This window comes from Emiliania huxleyi, assembly GCF_000372725.1.
Source record: "Emiliania huxleyi CCMP1516 chromosome Unknown EMIHUscaffold_135, whole genome shotgun sequence".
NCBI lineage: Eukaryota > Haptophyta > Isochrysidales > Noelaerhabdaceae > Emiliania > Emiliania huxleyi.
Window position 1 is genome coordinate 52,780 of NW_005201240.1, and position 17,303 is coordinate 70,082.

General features: G+C 67.2%; 5 protein-coding genes across 5 annotated transcripts; 2 read left to right on the forward strand and 3 right to left on the reverse strand.

Moving 5' to 3' along the window:
• Nucleotides 1-1,441: 1,441 nt before the first annotated feature.
• Nucleotides 1,442-2,189, reverse strand: EMIHUDRAFT_110461 (hypothetical protein; the record flags this gene model as incomplete). The annotated part of the gene is made up of 2 exons (XM_005788388.1): nucleotides 1,442-1,552; nucleotides 1,593-2,189. 2 exons carry the CDS (start codon nucleotides 2,187-2,189, stop codon nucleotides 1,442-1,444), a joined length of 708 nt encoding a protein of 235 aa, XP_005788445.1.
• Nucleotides 2,190-3,890: 1,701 nt separating this feature from the next.
• On the forward strand, nucleotides 3,891-5,001 carry EMIHUDRAFT_440728 (hypothetical protein; the record flags this gene model as incomplete). Its single annotated transcript, XM_005788389.1, has 2 exons — nucleotides 3,891-4,542; nucleotides 4,988-5,001. A coding segment is annotated over one exon (515 nt), but the record flags the coding sequence as incomplete, so codon positions are not given.
• Nucleotides 5,002-10,186: 5,185 nt separating this feature from the next.
• Nucleotides 10,187-13,491, reverse strand: EMIHUDRAFT_429204 (hypothetical protein; the record flags this gene model as incomplete). The annotated part of the gene is made up of 8 exons (XM_005788390.1): nucleotides 12,783-13,491; nucleotides 12,306-12,561; nucleotides 11,854-12,015; nucleotides 11,675-11,799; nucleotides 11,410-11,607; nucleotides 11,059-11,345; nucleotides 10,288-10,981; nucleotides 10,187-10,224 (listed from the first exon to the last, which is right to left on the reverse strand). Coding segments are annotated over exons 1-8 (2,394 nt in total), but the record flags the coding sequence as incomplete, so codon positions are not given.
• A 454-nt stretch (nucleotides 13,492-13,945) lies between these two features.
• EMIHUDRAFT_362703 (hypothetical protein) lies at nucleotides 13,946-14,843 on the forward strand. Its single transcript, XM_005788391.1, has one exon. The coding sequence runs from the start codon at nucleotides 14,344-14,346 to the stop codon at nucleotides 14,716-14,718; it is 375 nt and encodes a 124-aa protein (XP_005788448.1). The 5' UTR covers nucleotides 13,946-14,343; the 3' UTR covers nucleotides 14,719-14,843.
• Nucleotides 14,844-15,301: 458 nt separating this feature from the next.
• EMIHUDRAFT_226856 (hypothetical protein) lies at nucleotides 15,302-16,373 on the reverse strand (the record flags this gene model as incomplete). The annotated part of the gene is made up of 2 exons (XM_005788392.1): nucleotides 15,302-15,342; nucleotides 15,518-16,373. The coding sequence occupies 2 exons, from the start codon at nucleotides 16,371-16,373 to the stop codon at nucleotides 15,302-15,304; spliced, it is 897 nt and encodes a 298-aa protein (XP_005788449.1).
• Between the last annotated feature and the right edge of the window lie 930 nt (nucleotides 16,374-17,303).

Here is a 17,303-nt window from a genome sequence, read left to right on the forward strand (position 1 = left end):
GCCTCCCCCTGGGAGGGCCGGGGCGGCGAGGATACCCACGCAGTCCAGCCGGCGGGGCCACCCGCATCTCCGCCGATTGAAGTATCTGTTTGGGGTGGAAGCCATCGAGTTCATGGGCAGCTTAGAACAAGACTCCGTGGCCCGGCTCCTGGAGGAGGCGGGGGGTGAGGGCGACCACGAGGGGGAGATACGGGAGCCGTCGTGCCTCTTGCTGGCCCCGGTGGAGTCGACCGGAGACGGCAAGAAGGTGGGCTGGCCTGAGGGAGTCACCGCGGCCCGGATTCACGGATCCCTTGGCTGGAAAGGGGACGTAAACATCCTGCATCGGGAAGGGGAAGAGGACCTGGTGGTGGGAGTCGTCAACCCTACCGGCCGGATGATGCCGTACGAGAGACGTCGGGGAAAGAGAGGTCCCAGTGCCGTCTACCCGCGGCGGTCGCCCTGGTGGAACATGGCCTAGTCGACGTTCTCTACCTACCAGAGGCGAATGTGGATGCGAATGGGGTACGTGCGGTGGAGACGTACATGACATCGGTGGAAGATGTCGAGGTGGTCGGGGCGCCCTCGTCTGCGGCCGTAAGCACCATGGAACAGATGGTTGCGGGGAGCCCGTTGCCGGCGCGGGTGTCCGGAGGGGCGCTAATGCTCCTGCGCGCGCCGCTAGCGAGGAGGATCCAGAAGGTGGCGTATTACTGTAGTGGGAGACTCCTCCATGTACATCTCAGCACAACAGACGGGAGAGACCTCCACCTCGTCGGGGTCTATGGGGTGAGCGCGCCGGAGAGCTCGGCTCAAAAGCGGCAGCTGGCGGCGGAGCTATGCTCGACCCTGACGACGCTTGTTCGGAGGCACGGGCAGGCCGCGACGATCGTTATGGGAGACTTGAATGTGGCGGCCTCGGCGGCGGACAGGTCGTCGGGGAGGCTCGAGGGTTACGACGAGGGGGCGAGCTCCCTGGTCCTCGCCCTGCGGCGCCTGGGCCTTACCGACTGCCATGAAGCAGCAGGGCCGGCGGCGATGGGGTTCACGTTCTGCCCAAAGGGGAGGGGAGTGTCACGCATCGACTGTGTATGGGCCAATGAGCCGGCGACGAGATGGTCGTCGGCCGAGCAACCTGCGCGGGCGGCAGTGGCGACCCGGGCGGGCCCCCTTCACGTGCCGGTGGTTGCAAGGCTGACGGGCTCCTTCCAATGGGGAGCCGGGCCAGGCATGGTAAGTGGGCCGCAGAGGGCAGTGGGGATTGGCCCAGCGGAGCGCCCCAGGCGGAGTCCCATGGGGGTGGAACGGCAGGGCCGATTCCGAGATCTGCTGACGGCCAACGAGGAGTACTCGGGCCGGGGTAGGGCTTTCATCGACGAAGTACGGGAACGGCACCTGCGACGTACACGGCGCGAGCGCAGCTACCTCGCGGCTTGTGCCGTGGTCGCAAGCGAGCGGCGCCTCACGCGATGAGGGGCGGCGGCGGCGGCGGCGGCGCCTGCTGCTCCTCCACCATCTTGAGCAGCCGCTGCCAGCGGTTGCGGATGGCGTGCTCGGTGCGGCCGGGGATGCGCTGCGCGATGCGGTACCACTTGTGCCCGATCTCTGCGCACCGACGAGATGATGATCGCGTCCTCGGCCTGCGTCCACCCGATCCGCTCCGGCTTTGCTCCGCCCTCCTCCCCGCTCGCAGACGCGCGCCGCCGCACGGGCGGCGCAGCCGGGCTGCCTCCGTCGCCCGTGACGCCCGTGTCGCCCGCCGCGTTGCGGCCCGAGGCGCCGCCCTTGCTGAGCCCGGCCTTTGGCTCGCCCTCCTCTCCGCCCTTGAGCCGCGACCAGCGGTTGCGCACCGCGTCGTCCGAGCGGCCCTGCAGCTGTGAGGCGATGCGCCGCCAGCGGTAGCCGTACTGCCGCACGCCGTCCTTGATGATCTCGTCCTCCTCCGCCGTCCACTCCCGCCGCTCGAGCGCGTTGCGCGGCCGCGACCGCTCCGACCCGCCGCCGCCGCCGCCGCCGCCGCCGCCCGAGCCGGGCTGGCGAGGCGGCGGCGCGGGCGACGGCGACGGCTGTGGGGCCGCCGCCTCCGCGGCGCCGGCCGGCTCCGCGGCTTGCGGCGGGTCGGGGAGGGCGGGTTGGAGGGGGAGGACGGGCTCTCCCTCGTCACCGACGAAGTGGTCCTTGGTGAGCACGTTGATGCCGGGCGCCATCATCGGCACGTGCGACTGCCGGGGGGGGGGGGGGGGGGTCAAAAGCGGGCAGGATGGGGGGTGGAGGGGAAAGAAGGGGGGGGGGGGGGGTCAAAAGCGGGCAAGATGGGGGGGGGAGGGGAAAAAAGGGGGGGGGGGGGGGCCAAAAACGGGCAAAAGGGGGGGGGGGGGGGCCGCCCCCGGGGATTTGTGTTTTTTGGGGGGGGGGAATTTTTTGGCCCCCTTTCGGGCTCCTCTTAAAGGGGGAAAGGATTCGGGGGACCCCCGGGGAATCCGGGGGGGGAAACGGGGGAAATTTTTGTATGCCCCGCCCCAAAAGGCGGGGGAAAATTGGCTCCAAAATTTCCCCCACCCGGGCCCCCGGGGGGGGACAACCACCCCCGGGAGGCCCCTCCCCCCCGGGACAAAGGTCCGGGCAGCTGCAGCTGCGGGAGCCAGTCAGTCAGGGGGGGGGGGGGGGGCCAGGCCAGGCAAGAAGAAAAAAGGCCCCAAAAAAGGGGGGAGGGGGGAGGGGGGGAGGACCTGTGTACGTGCGTGGTGTACAGGGGCGTGTCTACTAGCTCCGAGTAGAGGGGGCGTTCTGAAGTTAAGGGGAAACCCGGTACACGGAGCCAACCCTCGGAGACCTGTGTTTACTTTACGGCCCTTTCCCTGCGAACGCGCACCCCCCTAGCTAGGGGTCAGGGCTCTCTAGCCCGTAGCCCGATCCCGATCATCCGGCTCGCTGGGTGCGCTTCTCAGTTCCCCGGCCCTGGATGTGAGGCGAATGACTGCACTCCAAGTGCTCCAAGTTTACAACGAGCTCCCTCGCACAACACAGCGCACGGGACTGGCTCGCACTGGCACTAACACAGGTACACCACGGGAGCCGCCTAAGCGACTCCTGCGAGAGTGGCGAGGCACTTAGCTCCGTGCACCCGCCCACCCCCGCCACAGGCAAGCTCATTCACAACCTGCTCTGCGATTGCCGTGTGAAGAACGACTGAGATACGCTGCTTCTGCAGCCCCAGCCAATTCTTAGTGGTCCAAGAAGAAGAAATGCTGTGCGCGGAAAACGGTGGCATAACGGCGTGAGCCTTGGCCGCCTCTGTCAGTGTGCCCGTGATACAACTGTAGTGAGAGACTGCCAGTGAGAAGCCGGAGGAAGGTCGCTAGTCGAGAGAGATCGCCAGTGGAGTAGGGAGTCCACCGTGCTGCGAGCCTGTCGCTGACAACCCTTGAGCCTTGTCGGGAGCAGGAGAACTAGGAGAGCGCAACCAGTAGGAGGCCCGCGCCTGCCCCCGGTGCCGCCGGGTGCAACCTGTCCTATACGAGAGGGGGGGGATTCCTGGCACCTGGGACCCTGTCGTGTGGGTGAACCCTCAGCCCCCCTCCGTGTGACCGTGTCGCGATGCGCTCCAAGAGAAGGAGAAAGGTTTTCTAAAATCTCTCTGCGCTCCCCGCTCCCGTTCCTTCCCCTGTGTCCCTGATCGTCCTTACAAGATCTCCTGCCTGCTCCGTGCAGGTGGGGACCCTGTCCTTCTCCCACCCCTCGTTTGGTGTGATTTATGTTTTATTTATTTACCCCATAAGAGAGAGCCTGGTGAAATTCTCTCTGGACCTAGCTGTTTGACGCTACCGCAGATCCCCGTATCCGCAAGGAGCCTGAACCCACTCCGTCTTAGTCATAGCGCTTGCCATCCAGAGACCGCGTAGGCCTGGGACATATGCCTCTCACCGCGGCCAGCAAGCGGCGGGCCATCAAGGTGGCGCTCCTGGGTTTGGTTGGCCTCACAATCGCCACGTACGCGCTCTCCGTCGAAACGCAGATGCACGAGCCCGGCTACGAGGCTGCGTGCGACATCGGCGCGGGCTTCTCCTGCACGGCAGTCTTCTCGAGCGAGTACGCGCACCCGCTCTCTCACTGGGGTCTGGTGAAGCAGGGCGACGCCCTCGATATCGGCCTAGCAGTCGCCGGCATGGCGCTCTACTCCGCTTACTTTGTCGCCGCGTGCCTGTGGAGGTTGAACCTCGTCCCGTACCGGCAGCCGCTCTTCCTGGCGGTCGCGACCGCCGGCGCGTGCTTCTCCTGCTACCTGCTGTACGTCCTCAAGTTCATCCTTGGCGATTTTTGCATCGTGTGCACCGGCTTCCACTGCGTCAACTTTTCGATGTTTGCAGTCGCGCTGTTTGAGTTCTTCGATAGCGGCACCAGCGGGAAGGGCGGCAAGCGTGCCTGAGGACAGTGCTGCGCCCGGGGAGGGCGCCGGTGGTGGGGCTCGACGCTCCACCGAGCTATTGCTCTGTGACGGCCTGTGTGTGGGCTTTCGCTTGCTTCTCCACAGGGGGATGTACTGCAGAGTGGATCTTGTTGCGTCGTAAAATAAATAAATAAATAAAAACGGACACCTCTCTACTGTGAGATGGGTAAAAAGGAACAGGTCCCCGCCCTTGCGATCTTTGTGCAGGGTTCTTTGTGGGTGTGGTCGCGGCGACTAGCCGGGGTCGTCCTCCCGATGGGGGACTAGCACTAGCCGTCTTCCACATGGTCCCTCGGGTCCCTGCTGCTCCTAATCTCTTCGTACATCCTCCTGCTGATCTCCGCAAAGTCCTGCTCCCTCCCTCGTCTCGCCCTGCGCGTCTGCTCCGCCTCACCGTCTTCTGCCCTGCGTCGTCTGGCGACGGGTCCTCCATAGTCGGTCGAGGTCGCCGCCCTCCTCGTGCCTCTTCCCAACGTTCCCTCGGCGGCCGATGCCGTCTGCTCCGGCTCCCCAGTCCCCGGGTCTGCCCTGCTCTCGTCTGCGCTAGTCTCTTGTTGCGTCGTGGTGCTCTAACCGCCTCTATTTTGTATGTGGTGACTGCCGAAGTGCAAGTCCGTCTGGAGGCCGGCGGCGGTGATGACCGAGCCAGTCTCAGGGTTGGGGCGAGGGACGAAGTCCGCCCGGAGGCCGGCGACGCTGCCAAAAATGTAGGGGACGACGACCGAGCCAGGCTCAGGGCTGATCCCATCGTCGTACGGCGTCTGGGGCCGGGAGATGCGCGACTGCGGGGAGCTGTGGGAGGAGGTAGTTGGGTACCACCGACACGCGTTCCTGGCCTCTGGAAGTCAGAGCCTCTGATTGAAATTTCCACGGATGTCCGGAAACTAGAGAGGACACGAGAGGGTGCTGTAGGGAAGAAAAGAAACGAAACTAGGCGGGTTGGCGCCGAGGTTACATGTATACCTTAGAGCGCGCGCGACGGGCAGAATCTCTCGGTCTCGCGCCGTCCGGCGAGCCTACCTAAACGGGATGGGGCCAGGAAGGTGCTGCACAGGACGCCGGTGGCAGTGGCGCACCAACCGCATCACGGCGGCTGCACGCATCGCCCCGGATGGCCCCGAGGCCACCTGCGCTCGCGCCGCTTGCACGGTCGCGGAAAGCACCTGGCAAGCTGTGTCGGCCTCCTCCTCCTCCTCATCGCTGCTCTGTGCCATTTGCCGCACCGCAGCAAGCTTGTGCCGAGCGGGAGGAGGCGGAGGAGGCGGAGGAGGCGGCGGGCTCTCCGAAGCGTTCGCCTTCGCCGGCGGCTTCCCCGCCGCCGCCCCCCGCCGCCTGGTGGCAAGCGGCCGGCCCTCCTCTGAGTCGGAGCCGGCGCCTCCCTCTGCGCCGCCCGCCCCTCCCTCGCCCCTCCCTCCCTCGCCAGCCTGCTGCGGGTCGCCTCGCGCGCGCTTCTTTGCGCGTGCGGCGAGGGGCCGCCCCTCCTCCTCGTCCGAGTCCGGCGCCGCCTCTTGGCTCGCCTCGCGGCCGGTCGAGAAGCCAGCAGCCGGAGCGGCGGGCGGAGCAGGCGGAGCAGGTGTAGCGGGCGTAGCGGGCGGAGCGGGCGGAGCGGCCGGTCGGGGGGTTGCGGTCTTCGCCGCGGGCGGGGCGGCGGCGGCGCTGCGCGGCGAGCCGGCTTGCAGGAGGAGGCGCGCCGCCGCCGCCTCCCTCCTGGCGAGGGCGAGCACCTCGCACTTGCGATGCACGCAGCCCTTCCGCTGCTCGATCGCACTCTTCGTCCCTCGGCAGGAGGCGCACACGCCGCAGCCGGGAGAGACGCAGCCCGCGCACTCGCCACATCTCCTGCGCGGGGCCTGCCTGCGGGCCTGGCGAGTCGGCTGGGCTGCGCCATGGAGCGGCAGAGAGGGCGGCGGCCCAGACGGCGTCGGCCCTGGCGAGGCGGCGGGCGGCGGCGGCTTCGGCTGCGGCCTCGGCGGTGCTTGCGGTGGCGGGCGCGGTGAGGGGGCCGGGAGCGACCGCTCGGCTGGCCGCGACGCGACCGACGGTTGGCGAGGAGGCGGCGGCGGCGGCGGTGGCGGCGCGGCGGTCGTCTCGTCTCTCCGCACGAGGATGAGCCGGTCGAGCCAGGCCCTGCGCTTGCGCAGCGCCCCCGGCGGCAGCGAGAGGGCCACCTCCAGCTCCGCCCGCAGCGCCCGCGCCGTCAGCGACGCAAAGTCGCTCGACGGCGTGATCCGCGATCGCAGCCACCCGGCAGCCTTCGCCTCGGGCAGCCGGGCGGCGAGGTCGGCGCCGTTTGATCCGGTGGTCCGCCAGCGCACGGAGGCGAGTGTTGCGCGCGCGCGCGCGGCGGATGCCCGGTCGGTGCCCTTGAGAGCGAGCAGGGTCGGCAGGTCGAGCCGTCGCATCAGCTGCAGCGACGCCTCCTCGCAGAGCGTCTGCCACGGGCACAGCCGGCGACGGAAGGCTGCCACTGCCGCGTCCGCACGAACGGCAGCCGCCGCCCGCTCTGCACCAGCCCGCCGCGCCGCATCGGGGTGACGCTCCGCCGAGCGCTCGTGCAGCGTTTCTTGGCCCGGTCCGCTCGGTGTCAGGTGCGGGACGGGCTCGCGGTGGCACTCGCGGACGAACCGCATGATGGGCTCGGCTGCAGGGCCAGGAGGAGACACGAATTTGCTCGGCGGCAGCGAGGCGCGCGCCTCAAGAGGCGTGAAGCGATCGAGGATCGAGAGGAGGGGGTCATCGCGTGGCGTGGTGGGTCCCATATCGTTGCCCCTCTTCGCCGATCATGGCGCGAAATGTCGTGTTTTTTTTGAGGTTAGCCTTCGATGTGATGAAACAAACGCAACGCGGAAATGGCATATCGCTCTCGGGCCCACAGACATCCCGCACACCCGCCGCCCCCGCGCGCGCCCCACCCCGGCCGGGAGAAAGGGGAGTGCGACAGTTTGGGGCGGAAAGTCGAGTATTTCGCACTCCATGTGCGAGAACGCAGAGAGAAATGAAAGCCGTCCGGCCCCCAAGTCCGGCTCACGCGCCCCGAGCTCACCGTCTACCGCACTGAACACTTTCGCCCCCTCGCTCCCAACCCATCCACCTCGCCTCGGGCCGCGCCGCGCGATCTCGGGCGATCTCGCGCTATCTCGGGCGATCTCGGGGCCGCGCCGCGCTATCTCGGGCGATCTCGGAGCGTCGCTCGCGCGGCGGCACACCTGCTCAAAAAAGGAAGGGCCCGGTTGGAGCCACGGGGCTCACGTGCTCGCTCGGTGCGCCGCCTCACTCTGCGCCATTTTTGAGGCGTTGGCGAGGGCCGGTGAGGCGGCGCCCCGCGCGGCGCGTTCATCGCCCTCCACGCCGACCCCTGCGCGCACCGCTCATCTTGGCCCTCCTGGGGTTACTCTCGCGCTCGCGCAGGACCCGGGGGACTCCCTTCCCCCCACCTCCGACGGGTTAGGTCGGTTCTGCGCCCCTTGGCGCCTGTGCATGTCCCGCGTGCCCGCTTTTTTTGAGCTGCCGGGTAGCCTTCGAGTTAGGAAACAAAGCAAGGACACGTATGGCATATCGCTCTCGGGCCCACAGACATCCCGCACACCCGCCGCCCCCGCTTTTTCCACGCCCCCGCCTCCCCCGGGGGCGCGGTGAACACGCTTTGCTGCGAAAAGGCGCTGCATGCAGTGGTGGTGGTGCGTGCCCGATTAATTACTCCGGGCACGAAGGGGGGGCGGTGCAGGTGACTCGTCCGTCAAGGGGCCGAGCTAGGGAGCGCGCTACGCATTGTGGAGAGAGAGACAGAGAGAGATTATCATTGTTGTGTATGACTGTATCGAATTGTGGTAAGTTGTACAGGTATATATTGTTGGCAAGTCAGGAGCTCAGGACACAGACCTCACTCACATAAACGCACAACCCCGGTAGATTTTTCTCTAGTTGTGTGCAGATCGTACATATTGTTTGCGCCCGTTATATGACGGCTTTTTAGTTAAAGCCGTACGTGGCGGGTTATAGCGGATCAGGTTTCCGTTTCACAGCGGCGTATCACCCACTTCTGAGGTGCGGACCCATCGACCCAAGGAGACACGGCCGACACAAAAATATATGGCCGAAATGCGCAATCTCGGGCTCGAGCTCTTCGCCCGATGCATGCTGCCTCGCGCCTCCGCGTCTCGCGCCTCCGCGCCCCATCTGACCAGCAATCTGACTCACTCTCTCCAGCCACAGTCGGCCCCGCGGCTCCGATCCGCCCGTCCCCGCCGCCCGCACCCCAGACAACATCACTCGGCCCCTCTCTGAGACAGCACACAATCGCACGCACGTTGATCATCTGTCGAGACTCGAGACTGGGCGCGACACGCGCCCTCCGGCGCCACGCCGACGCCGAGCCGAGGCAGAGCCGAGGCAGAGCCGTCGGCATCACTCGGCCCCCGCGATGGGCGCCGCCGCCGGCGGCGGCGTCGCCGGCGGCTGCTTGAAGGGGCGCAGCGTCGTCCGCCAAGTGTAGGCCCCGTCCGGCACGAGGTACTCTGGCCACACCGACCGCCCCCACCCAATATCACCGCCGACGCCCATCATGCGGTGGTCGACGCAGAGCGTCGCGTGCGCCTCCGGCTCGAGGTCGGAGGGGTGGGCCGCCGCGTCGATCGCCTGCGCGCCGTGCGGCAGCGCCGACCACCCGAACGGCTCCTCGCTCGAGACGGCGAGCCCGCGCCCTCCTGGCGCAGACAGCACCAGCCAAGTCGTGCCGCCGCGGTGGCCGCACTCGGACGGGACGACGTACGGCGTGAAGAGCTCGGCGGACGTCGCGCTGTGCATGCCGAACCGCGCGCCGGCCGCCCGGTCGGGGTAGTTCTCGTGCGGCCCCTGGCCGAGCCAGCGCACCGAGCCGAGCAGGTCGGGCGCCTGTGGAATCAAACGCGCGTGGCTCACCGACTGACTCACCTCTCGCACCGAGCCTCGGCAGGTCGGGCGCCGCGGCAAAGCGCAGGCCGATTCGCGGGAGAGAGAACTCGGGCGCGCAGAGCGGCATCCCGGACGCCCTTGTCACCTTTGCCGTCGTGTCGAGGGCGACAGAGCCGTCGGCTGAGACGGTGACGAGCAGCTCGTGCTTCGCGCGCGTCCTTCCCTTTGGCGTGCGCAGGTCGCACTTGCAGCGGATGACGACGCGCTCCGCCGCCGCCTCGACGAGCTGCACCGCGACTGCCTCGCGCGAGAGGCTGTCGAGGGAGTGGTGCTTCCAGATGTACGCCCACGACTGCACTGCGCCCACGCCCAGCCAGCGGAGGAAGGGGCCGACCTAGGAAGTGTCTAGGAAGTGTGTAGGAAGTGTCTAGGAAGTGTCAGCCAGCGGAGGAAGGGGCCGACCGTCGAGTAGAAGGGCCGCAGGTAGAGCGGCTGCAGCGTCGCCCAGCCGAGCTGCGGCTTCGGCTTCGACCACGAGGCGGACGAGACGAACTGCGCGAGCCACTCCTTCCGGTCCGACGTCACGGCCGGCATGCCAGGCGTCGCGCCGTTGTCGTTGTCCGTCGGCGCGCGCCAAAGGTTGAGCGCCGCCGAGCCGGCGGCGAGCAGCGACTCGCCGTTGATCGCGAGCGAGCGGAGCGTCCCGGTCGTCTTGCAGACGACGACGCTGAAGGCGCCCTCGGCGCCGCTGCCCGACACCTGGATGGCGTCGGCGAGATGTGGGGAGATGTGGGGAGATGTGGGGAGATATGGGGAGATCACACCTCGATGGCGTCGGCGAGGTCGGAGCACTTGAGAGGCGCGGCCGCCGGCGACTCCAGCGCGGCGGCGGCGCGGGCGGGCGGCGCCTGCGAGGCGAGCTGCATATCTCGGCTCCTCCTCGGCTAATCCGCTCCTCGGGCGGGCGGCGCCTGCGAGGCGAGCTGCTCGCCGAGCGCGGCGGCGTCGATGTGCAGCTGGACGGCGGCGACCTCGTGGCCGGCGGCGGCCCAGGCCGACTCCTCGGAGAGCGTGAAGCAGAGGGCGAGGTAGACCTCCGACGGGCGGTACGGCGCGAGGGCGGGGTCCCAGACGACCTCGAGGTCTACCTCACACGAGTCGCGCGCGCCGACGGCCCGCCAGCCGCCGCCGCCCGACTCGAGCGGCGCCGCCTCTCCGACCTCGACGCCGCCGACCTCGAGGCCGCACCGCAGCGAGAGGTGGGCGAGGCTGGGGAGGTGGTCGTACCGCGAGCTGATCCGCACGCGGAACGCGGAGCGCCGCTTCCCCGCGGCCGGCTCGGCGGCCGGCTCGGCGGAGAGCAGCGCCACGTCGACCGGCCGGTGCACGTGCTTGACCTCGTGCAGCGCCGGGTGAGGCGTGCGGTCGGGGAAGACGAGCCCGTTGATGCAGAACTGCGCGTCGTGCTGCTTGCACTCGAAGTCGCCGCCGTAGGCCCAAAAGTGCTTGCCCGTCTTCGGGTCCGTCTGGTGCAGCCCCTGGTCCGCCCAGTCCCAGATGAAGCCGCCCTGCGCGTAGGGGAGCGAGGCGAAGAGCTCCCACCAGTCGGCGTAGTTGCCCGTCGAGTTCCCCATCGCGTGCGCAAACTCGCAAGGGATGAGCGGCCTACGGCGCGCGGTGCGGGCCGGCGGTCGGGCGAGCCGCCGCGTCCGAGGGCGGCGTGGCGCGCGAGGGGGCACTGCCGAGGCTGCTCACGCGTGCCAAGCGGGAAGCGGCGCGTCGGGGCGAACATCCACTTCGCGTTTTGGCCGGCGGCCGAGCTCCCCACCTTCTCGACGTGCTTCTTGTCGGGGTACATCGGGCAGATGATGTCGGTCGCGTCGCCGCCGCCGCACGACTCGTACTGGACCGGCCGGCTCGGGTCGTGCGTGCGGCACCACGCAGCCATCGCGTCGTGGTTTGGGCCGTAGCCGGACTCGTTGCCGAGCGACCAGACGATCACGCACGGCGAGTTCTTGTCGCGCCGCACCTGCGGGGCTCCTCGACAGGTCCACGACAGGTCCAGGAAGAGGCAGGCGCGTGTCGCGCCGCACCATCCGCGTCATCCGCGAGAGGTAGGCGTGCCGCCACGAGGGCTGCTTGGAGAGGTAGCCCTCGTCGCCCCACGAGGAGAAGCCGTGCGTCTCGAGGTTGGCCTCGTCCACCACGTACAAGCCGACGGCGGCGCAGATCTCGTACCAAGCGTCGGTGTTTGGGTAGTGCGCCGTCCGGACGGCGTTGAAGTTGTACGCCTGATCATGGGCGAGCAGGCGTGACTCACTCGCCGCCCTCCGGCAGACAGCCGGCGCAGTCGGCCGCCTTGAGCATCGTGGCGTCGAGGAGCATCGACTCCCACGACACGGCCTTGCCGCCCTCGGCGGTGTGCTCGTGCCGGTTCACGCCCTTGATGGTGAGCGGGGCGCCGTTGACCCGCAGCAGCCCGCCTACCCGACGACCGCATAGCCGGTCAACCGGCTCCTCCTCGCCTCGCCGTCGACGCGCGGCGGGGCCGCCCTCGATCGACACGCTGCGCAGGCCGACGAGGCACGTCTCGACGTCGAGCACGTCCTCGCCGCCCGAGCCGGGGGCGACCAGCTCGACGACGAGCGAGTACAGGTTCGGCTCCTCCGCGCTCCAGAGCGCCGGCGCCTCGAGGGTCGCTCCGCCGCGCGCGCGCGCAGGGCAGCCGCGCAGCGACATCAGCCCGTGCGCGTCGTCGTCGAGCAGGGCGTGGTGCGGGTCGGCGTCGTCGGCGCCCGGCGCGGGGCGGCCGACCGCAGACAGCCTGGCGACGTCCACGTCCTCGGCGAGCGTGGGCGGCGCGAGGGTCGCGGCCCACGCCTCGCTGCAGGCCGGCAGCGGCGCCTCGAGGTCCTGCTGGCGTCCGAGGCGGAAGGGGCCGTGGAGCGAGGCGCGCACCGCGAGCCCGCTCTCGGAGAAGGCCTGCGACAGCGTGTCGCGGACATGTCCTGGGCGTGCCCTCTCGCCACGAGCCCGCTCTCTCTGGGCAGGGCTCTGGCCTTCGCGGCGGCGGCTGTGTCCGTGGCGGCGGCGTCGACGATCGAGCCGGCGAGCGCCACGTCGAGCGAGAAGTCGGCAGTGGCGCCGGAGGGAGGGACGGTGGTCGAGACGGCAAAGTCGCGGATGGCGAGGCGCGCGGGCTTCGAGTACAGGAAGCAGTGCCGCTGGATGCCCGACAGCCACCACTGCGGGTTCGGGTTGGGGTTGGGGTTAGGGACAGCCGGCACTGCGGGGCGGCGGGATGGGTGGGGTCGCTGGGTAGCGGGATGGGTGGGGTAGCTGGCGGGTGGGCGTGGGGAGGCGGGGAGGTCTGGGGTGCGGCGGCTGAGGGAGCGGGAGAGGAGAGGCGGGCACCTGCCCGCAGGGAGGGTCTCGGGAGGTGCTAGGAGGCGGCTAGACTTGCCACCTGGTCTTGGTCCTCGAGGTACGAGCCGTCCGAGTACCGAACCACTTGGACCGAGAGGACGTGTTCGGACGCGGACATCCCCTCGGCGGAGACGAGCTTGGTCACCTCAAACTCGGCCGGCAGCCGCGAGTCTTGCGAGTAGCCCACCTCGGCCCCGTCGATCCACACCGTCGCCGCCGAGCCGAGCCCGTCCAGCACGAGGTACGAGCGGCGGCCGATCCAACGGGCAGGGAGGGTGAACGAGACCTGGTAGGAGCCAACCTCGTTCCGCTCGTCCGTCGGCACGCGCGGCGGGTCGAGCTTGAACGGATACCGCTCGTTGAGGTAGACGGGCTTGGAGCCGACGCCGGCGACCTCCCACGAGCATGGAACCTGCAGGTCGCCCCAGCCCGCAGCGTCAAAGCCGCCCGGACCCGACACCGATGGAGCATCCGCTGGCTTTGATGCGAGCGAGAAGGACCAGCGGGCGGGTGTGAGCGCCAGCAACCACGGGCCGGCCGGCAGCTCGTCGCACAAGCGGCGGCCGAGCACAGCGGCTCGGCTCTCATACGCCCGGAGCGGCACGTGCATTCGCTCCCGGTTAACCTCGAAGCATGCCTCATCGGCCCACCGCTCACGCGGCTTGGAGGTGGGCATTCGTGTTAAATACGTGAAGTTGTACGGCACACGTCGATACGACCAGCAGCTGGTAAGGCCGCCTCGGGTCGGCCAAGGGCGTCGGCCAAAGCACAAAAAGTAATTCTGCACCCAGACGCTGCTCAGAGGGGTGGTGTTGGAGAGTGTGAACTCAAACCTACTTCCTGACCGTAGCCTGACCGTCCTTGTGTAACCGTCTCATGTTTGGTTTGCCCTGCCGCGCACATTGTCATCGACTTGTATCCGACTTGGTGGTTGTGGTGATGTAGCGATGGTGTGGGTCTCTAGTGACCTATACAGCTCCTCCGTGTTCCGTCTCCTGACATGGTACCGACCGGTGAGTGCACGGAGTGAGCAGTGCGGCACTGAGGCCGACATGAGAGCTGGTGCGGCACACAAGCGAGATGTGTTGCCGCACAGCATTTCCGGCTTACGCTCGATACGTTGGCTGGCACCATGGGCACCTGCGCGAGCCGTGGTGATTGGCTGGGCACAGAGGCTCGGCGCACGGTGGCACAGCGGCCGCCAACTGCTCGGCACGGAGGCTGAGCAGAATGAGTACAACCGCAACATCAACTTGGGTGCTTGCGGATCTTCTGCGACAGAGCGCATCTCCGCCAGCACTGCGGCTGTGTGGACACGAGTATCCCCTCTTGCTTCTCCTTACCGGTCCGTTCTCCTCGCCTACGGACCACCATCGCAGCTGCTGCCTCCGCTACCAGCTCTCGGGCTGCTGCAACGGCAGTTACCGCAAAGATCTCGCACCGAATGTGGACCCTGCCTTTCGCCGCCGCTACTTCCGACGTCGCCACTCGACACGACCGGAGCTGTACGCGATGAACACGCGACGATCGACACGCCCTCTCTGCCTTGTGTGGCGATTACCACGTCGTGGGGGAGTGTTGGGCATCTGTTCGATGTGGCAATGCCACTCTACCTCATTGCTGTCTCTTCCTCGTCTCGCCTCCTCGCGCTAGCCCGTCCCGCTGTCCAACGCCTCTGGCAAGAAGTCCAATGCGCCTCTACGAGCGCCTCTGCCGTCTGGACGTCTGAGACTGAGCCTGCCATCTCCGACGTCGGCGGCCCGTGGCGCAACATCAACGTTCGGGGCATTGAAGATCGTCCTCACGTCCCTGATGCGCTCATCCGCGTCAACGCGGCGAGGCCTCCCAACGGCCCAATCGCCGCGCCGCAAGGGGGCGCCCCCGCTGCCGCTCCCGCGCCCGCCGCGCCTGCCGCGCCCGCTCAAGCCGCTGCCCCGCGACGCTCAGCCCGGATTGCAGCTCGCGGCGCGCCATGACCGAGCTCCACAACGAGCTCCTGTTCATTATCTCCCCTTTCTCTCTCTCCGCCCACTCGGCCGCGCTTTGACCCCTTCACTGGATCATCTTAGCGCGCAAGTCTTGCCAACAAGCAAGACCATCCTTCGCGAAGACGCAAGGTTGGACGCTTAGCCAGCCCCGCGAGACGCCGGCGGGTAACCGGCATACCTACGCTCAGACACATTCACACTCTGCTGTTGTTGTCTGCCGCATCCTCATTCATGAAGACTGCGGAGACAATGGGGGAGTGTTGGAGAGTGTGAACTCAAACCTACTTCCTGACCGTAGCCTGACCGTCCTTGTGTAACCGTCTCATGTTTGGTTTGCCCTGCCGCGCACATTGTCATCGACTTGTATCCGACTTGGTGGTTGTGGTGATGTAGCGATGGTGTGGGTCTCTAGTGACCTATACAGCTCCTCCGTGTTCCGTCTCCTGACAGGTGGTTGACGGGTTGAGGGTTGAGGCCCCCCCTCAACCATCTGGTTGACGGTTGAGACCCCCCGTCAACCCTTTAGTTGGGGGTTGAGGCCTCCGGGGCGTATTCACAGGCTCGCGCGTGATCACAAGATTGGAACAGCCCTGCCGCCAAAAATCGCTTCGCCTGCGGCGCGCTCTTGCGGTCCTCGTACCTTGAGCCGGGTGCACCCGGACCCACCCGGAGGGGCCCGGGAAGGGTCTAGCGGCCCTCCAGCGGCCCCCAACGCCCCCCCGCGGCCCTGTTTTGGTAGTGTATCACACATATGTTGTGTCACTATCATACCCACGACCCAGGGTACCCGAGCGCTCCCGAGCAGCTATAAGGTCGAGCCGCTGGAATGCCTCCTCCAGTGGCACCCAGTCGCGCTCGAGGTACGGGAGGAGCATATCATACAGTTTCACTGCCCGAGCCTGCAGCTTGGCACACTCGTGGCACTTGTCCTCGTGGGCGAGCTGAATCCCGTAAACGTTCCGCATATCATCGAATTGCGCCTCGTTCAGGCCGGCGTCGATCATCCGACGGGTCACCCGACGTTCGAAGACGCTTTCCCGATCGCTGTCCGAAGACGCGTCGTCGGGACGGGAGTCGCTGGCCGGCAGGTCCTCGACCGCCGGCTCCTCCTCGACCGCGGGCTCCTCTGGCGTGGGCACGTCCTGCAACGTTTCTGGAACGACAGCGAGAAGCGCCTCCGCGCCCGCCTGCCGCCGCTTGCACTTGCCCAACTCCTTGTCCACGCCGCTCGCGTGCGTCTCGAGCCGCTTGCCGTACACGACCGCCTGCTCGAGTCGCGCGCCCGCCAGCTCGCCGCGTAGGTCCCACACAAGGTACGCCAGCGCAGCCTTCTTCAGGTTCTTTATCTGGAGAGCCATCAGCGCGCCGCGCCGCTGCGACGAAAAGAGCGTGTTTACGGCAGCTTTCGCGGCGATGATGATGCCGTTGGTGACCTCGCCGACGATGCTGACCTCGTTGGAGGGTGCGGGGACGGGTTGGTTGCCGAGGAGCATGGTCTCGAGGCGATTTAAGAGCGCGGTGGGCTCCAAGGCGAGCTGCGCCGAACTGGAGCGAGTCGGCCGCGCCCGAATTGCTGGCACCGCATCGGCGCCGGTCGAGTCCGACACGACCGCGGTCTTCTCCACCGGCTCGAGGTTCGCCATCCGCGGCGCTGCACCGCGGATTCGAACGGCTGCTCGCTCCTGCTCGGCGGCTGGCCTGTCAGCACGGCGCTTCGAGAGGGCGGTCGCCGTCGGTGCACGTTGACTATCATGGCGAGCGAGCAGCCCCGCAGTGAGTGGATGCAGCCCACCGGAGGTACTGTCTGAGGTGGGGCCCGGCGCGTGAGGCTCGTCGGCGTCCGCCATCACCGCCTGCGGCCACTGCAGAGTCGGCCAAACCAGGCTTGATTTTGGCCATTTTGGCACGGACCCTTGCGGACTCTTCACAGCTGGGTCCCGGTGCACCCGGAGCGCAATCCATAAGTAGGAGACGCTCACTGTCGCCATTCAGGCGCCTGATCCTTCAGCAAAGCGATGGCCTACCAGGTACGAGTTCAGATGCGCGCCCGGCAGAAGACGCTTGTGATGCCGCATGCATGCAGTGGAATGCGCACAGAGAACGGACGGCAAGAGAAGGCAAGGGAAGGAAGATAAACGGCTGGTGAAGCTCAGCTCACGGCGTAGTATTGCGGTCACTAACCATTCACGGCAAGAGTCACGGTGAATGCTGCCGCATAAAAGCAACAGAGTCGCGGTTGGCGCGATGGTCTTGTCGCGGTTATATAACGACTTGACGTTGCACACCGCCATAGACGCAGTATCTGTTTGGCGAGCCTCAAGCAGCGAAAGCAGGCGCGAGAAATTAATGTCAATCCTGAGATCTCAATTTTGGCGCTAGTTTCGTTTTCTGGTACATCATGACGACTTGGGTCTCATGTAGCTCTCGACGGCTCTTCGACGGCTCTTTCTGGTTGGATCAGACAGTGCTATCAGTCAACAACACAATGCCGAGAGCAGGGCGGCCTTCGAGCAGGGCGGCCTTCGAGGCAACTAAGTTCCTGCTGCATTTTTCATCGTACAACTTGATGGCGG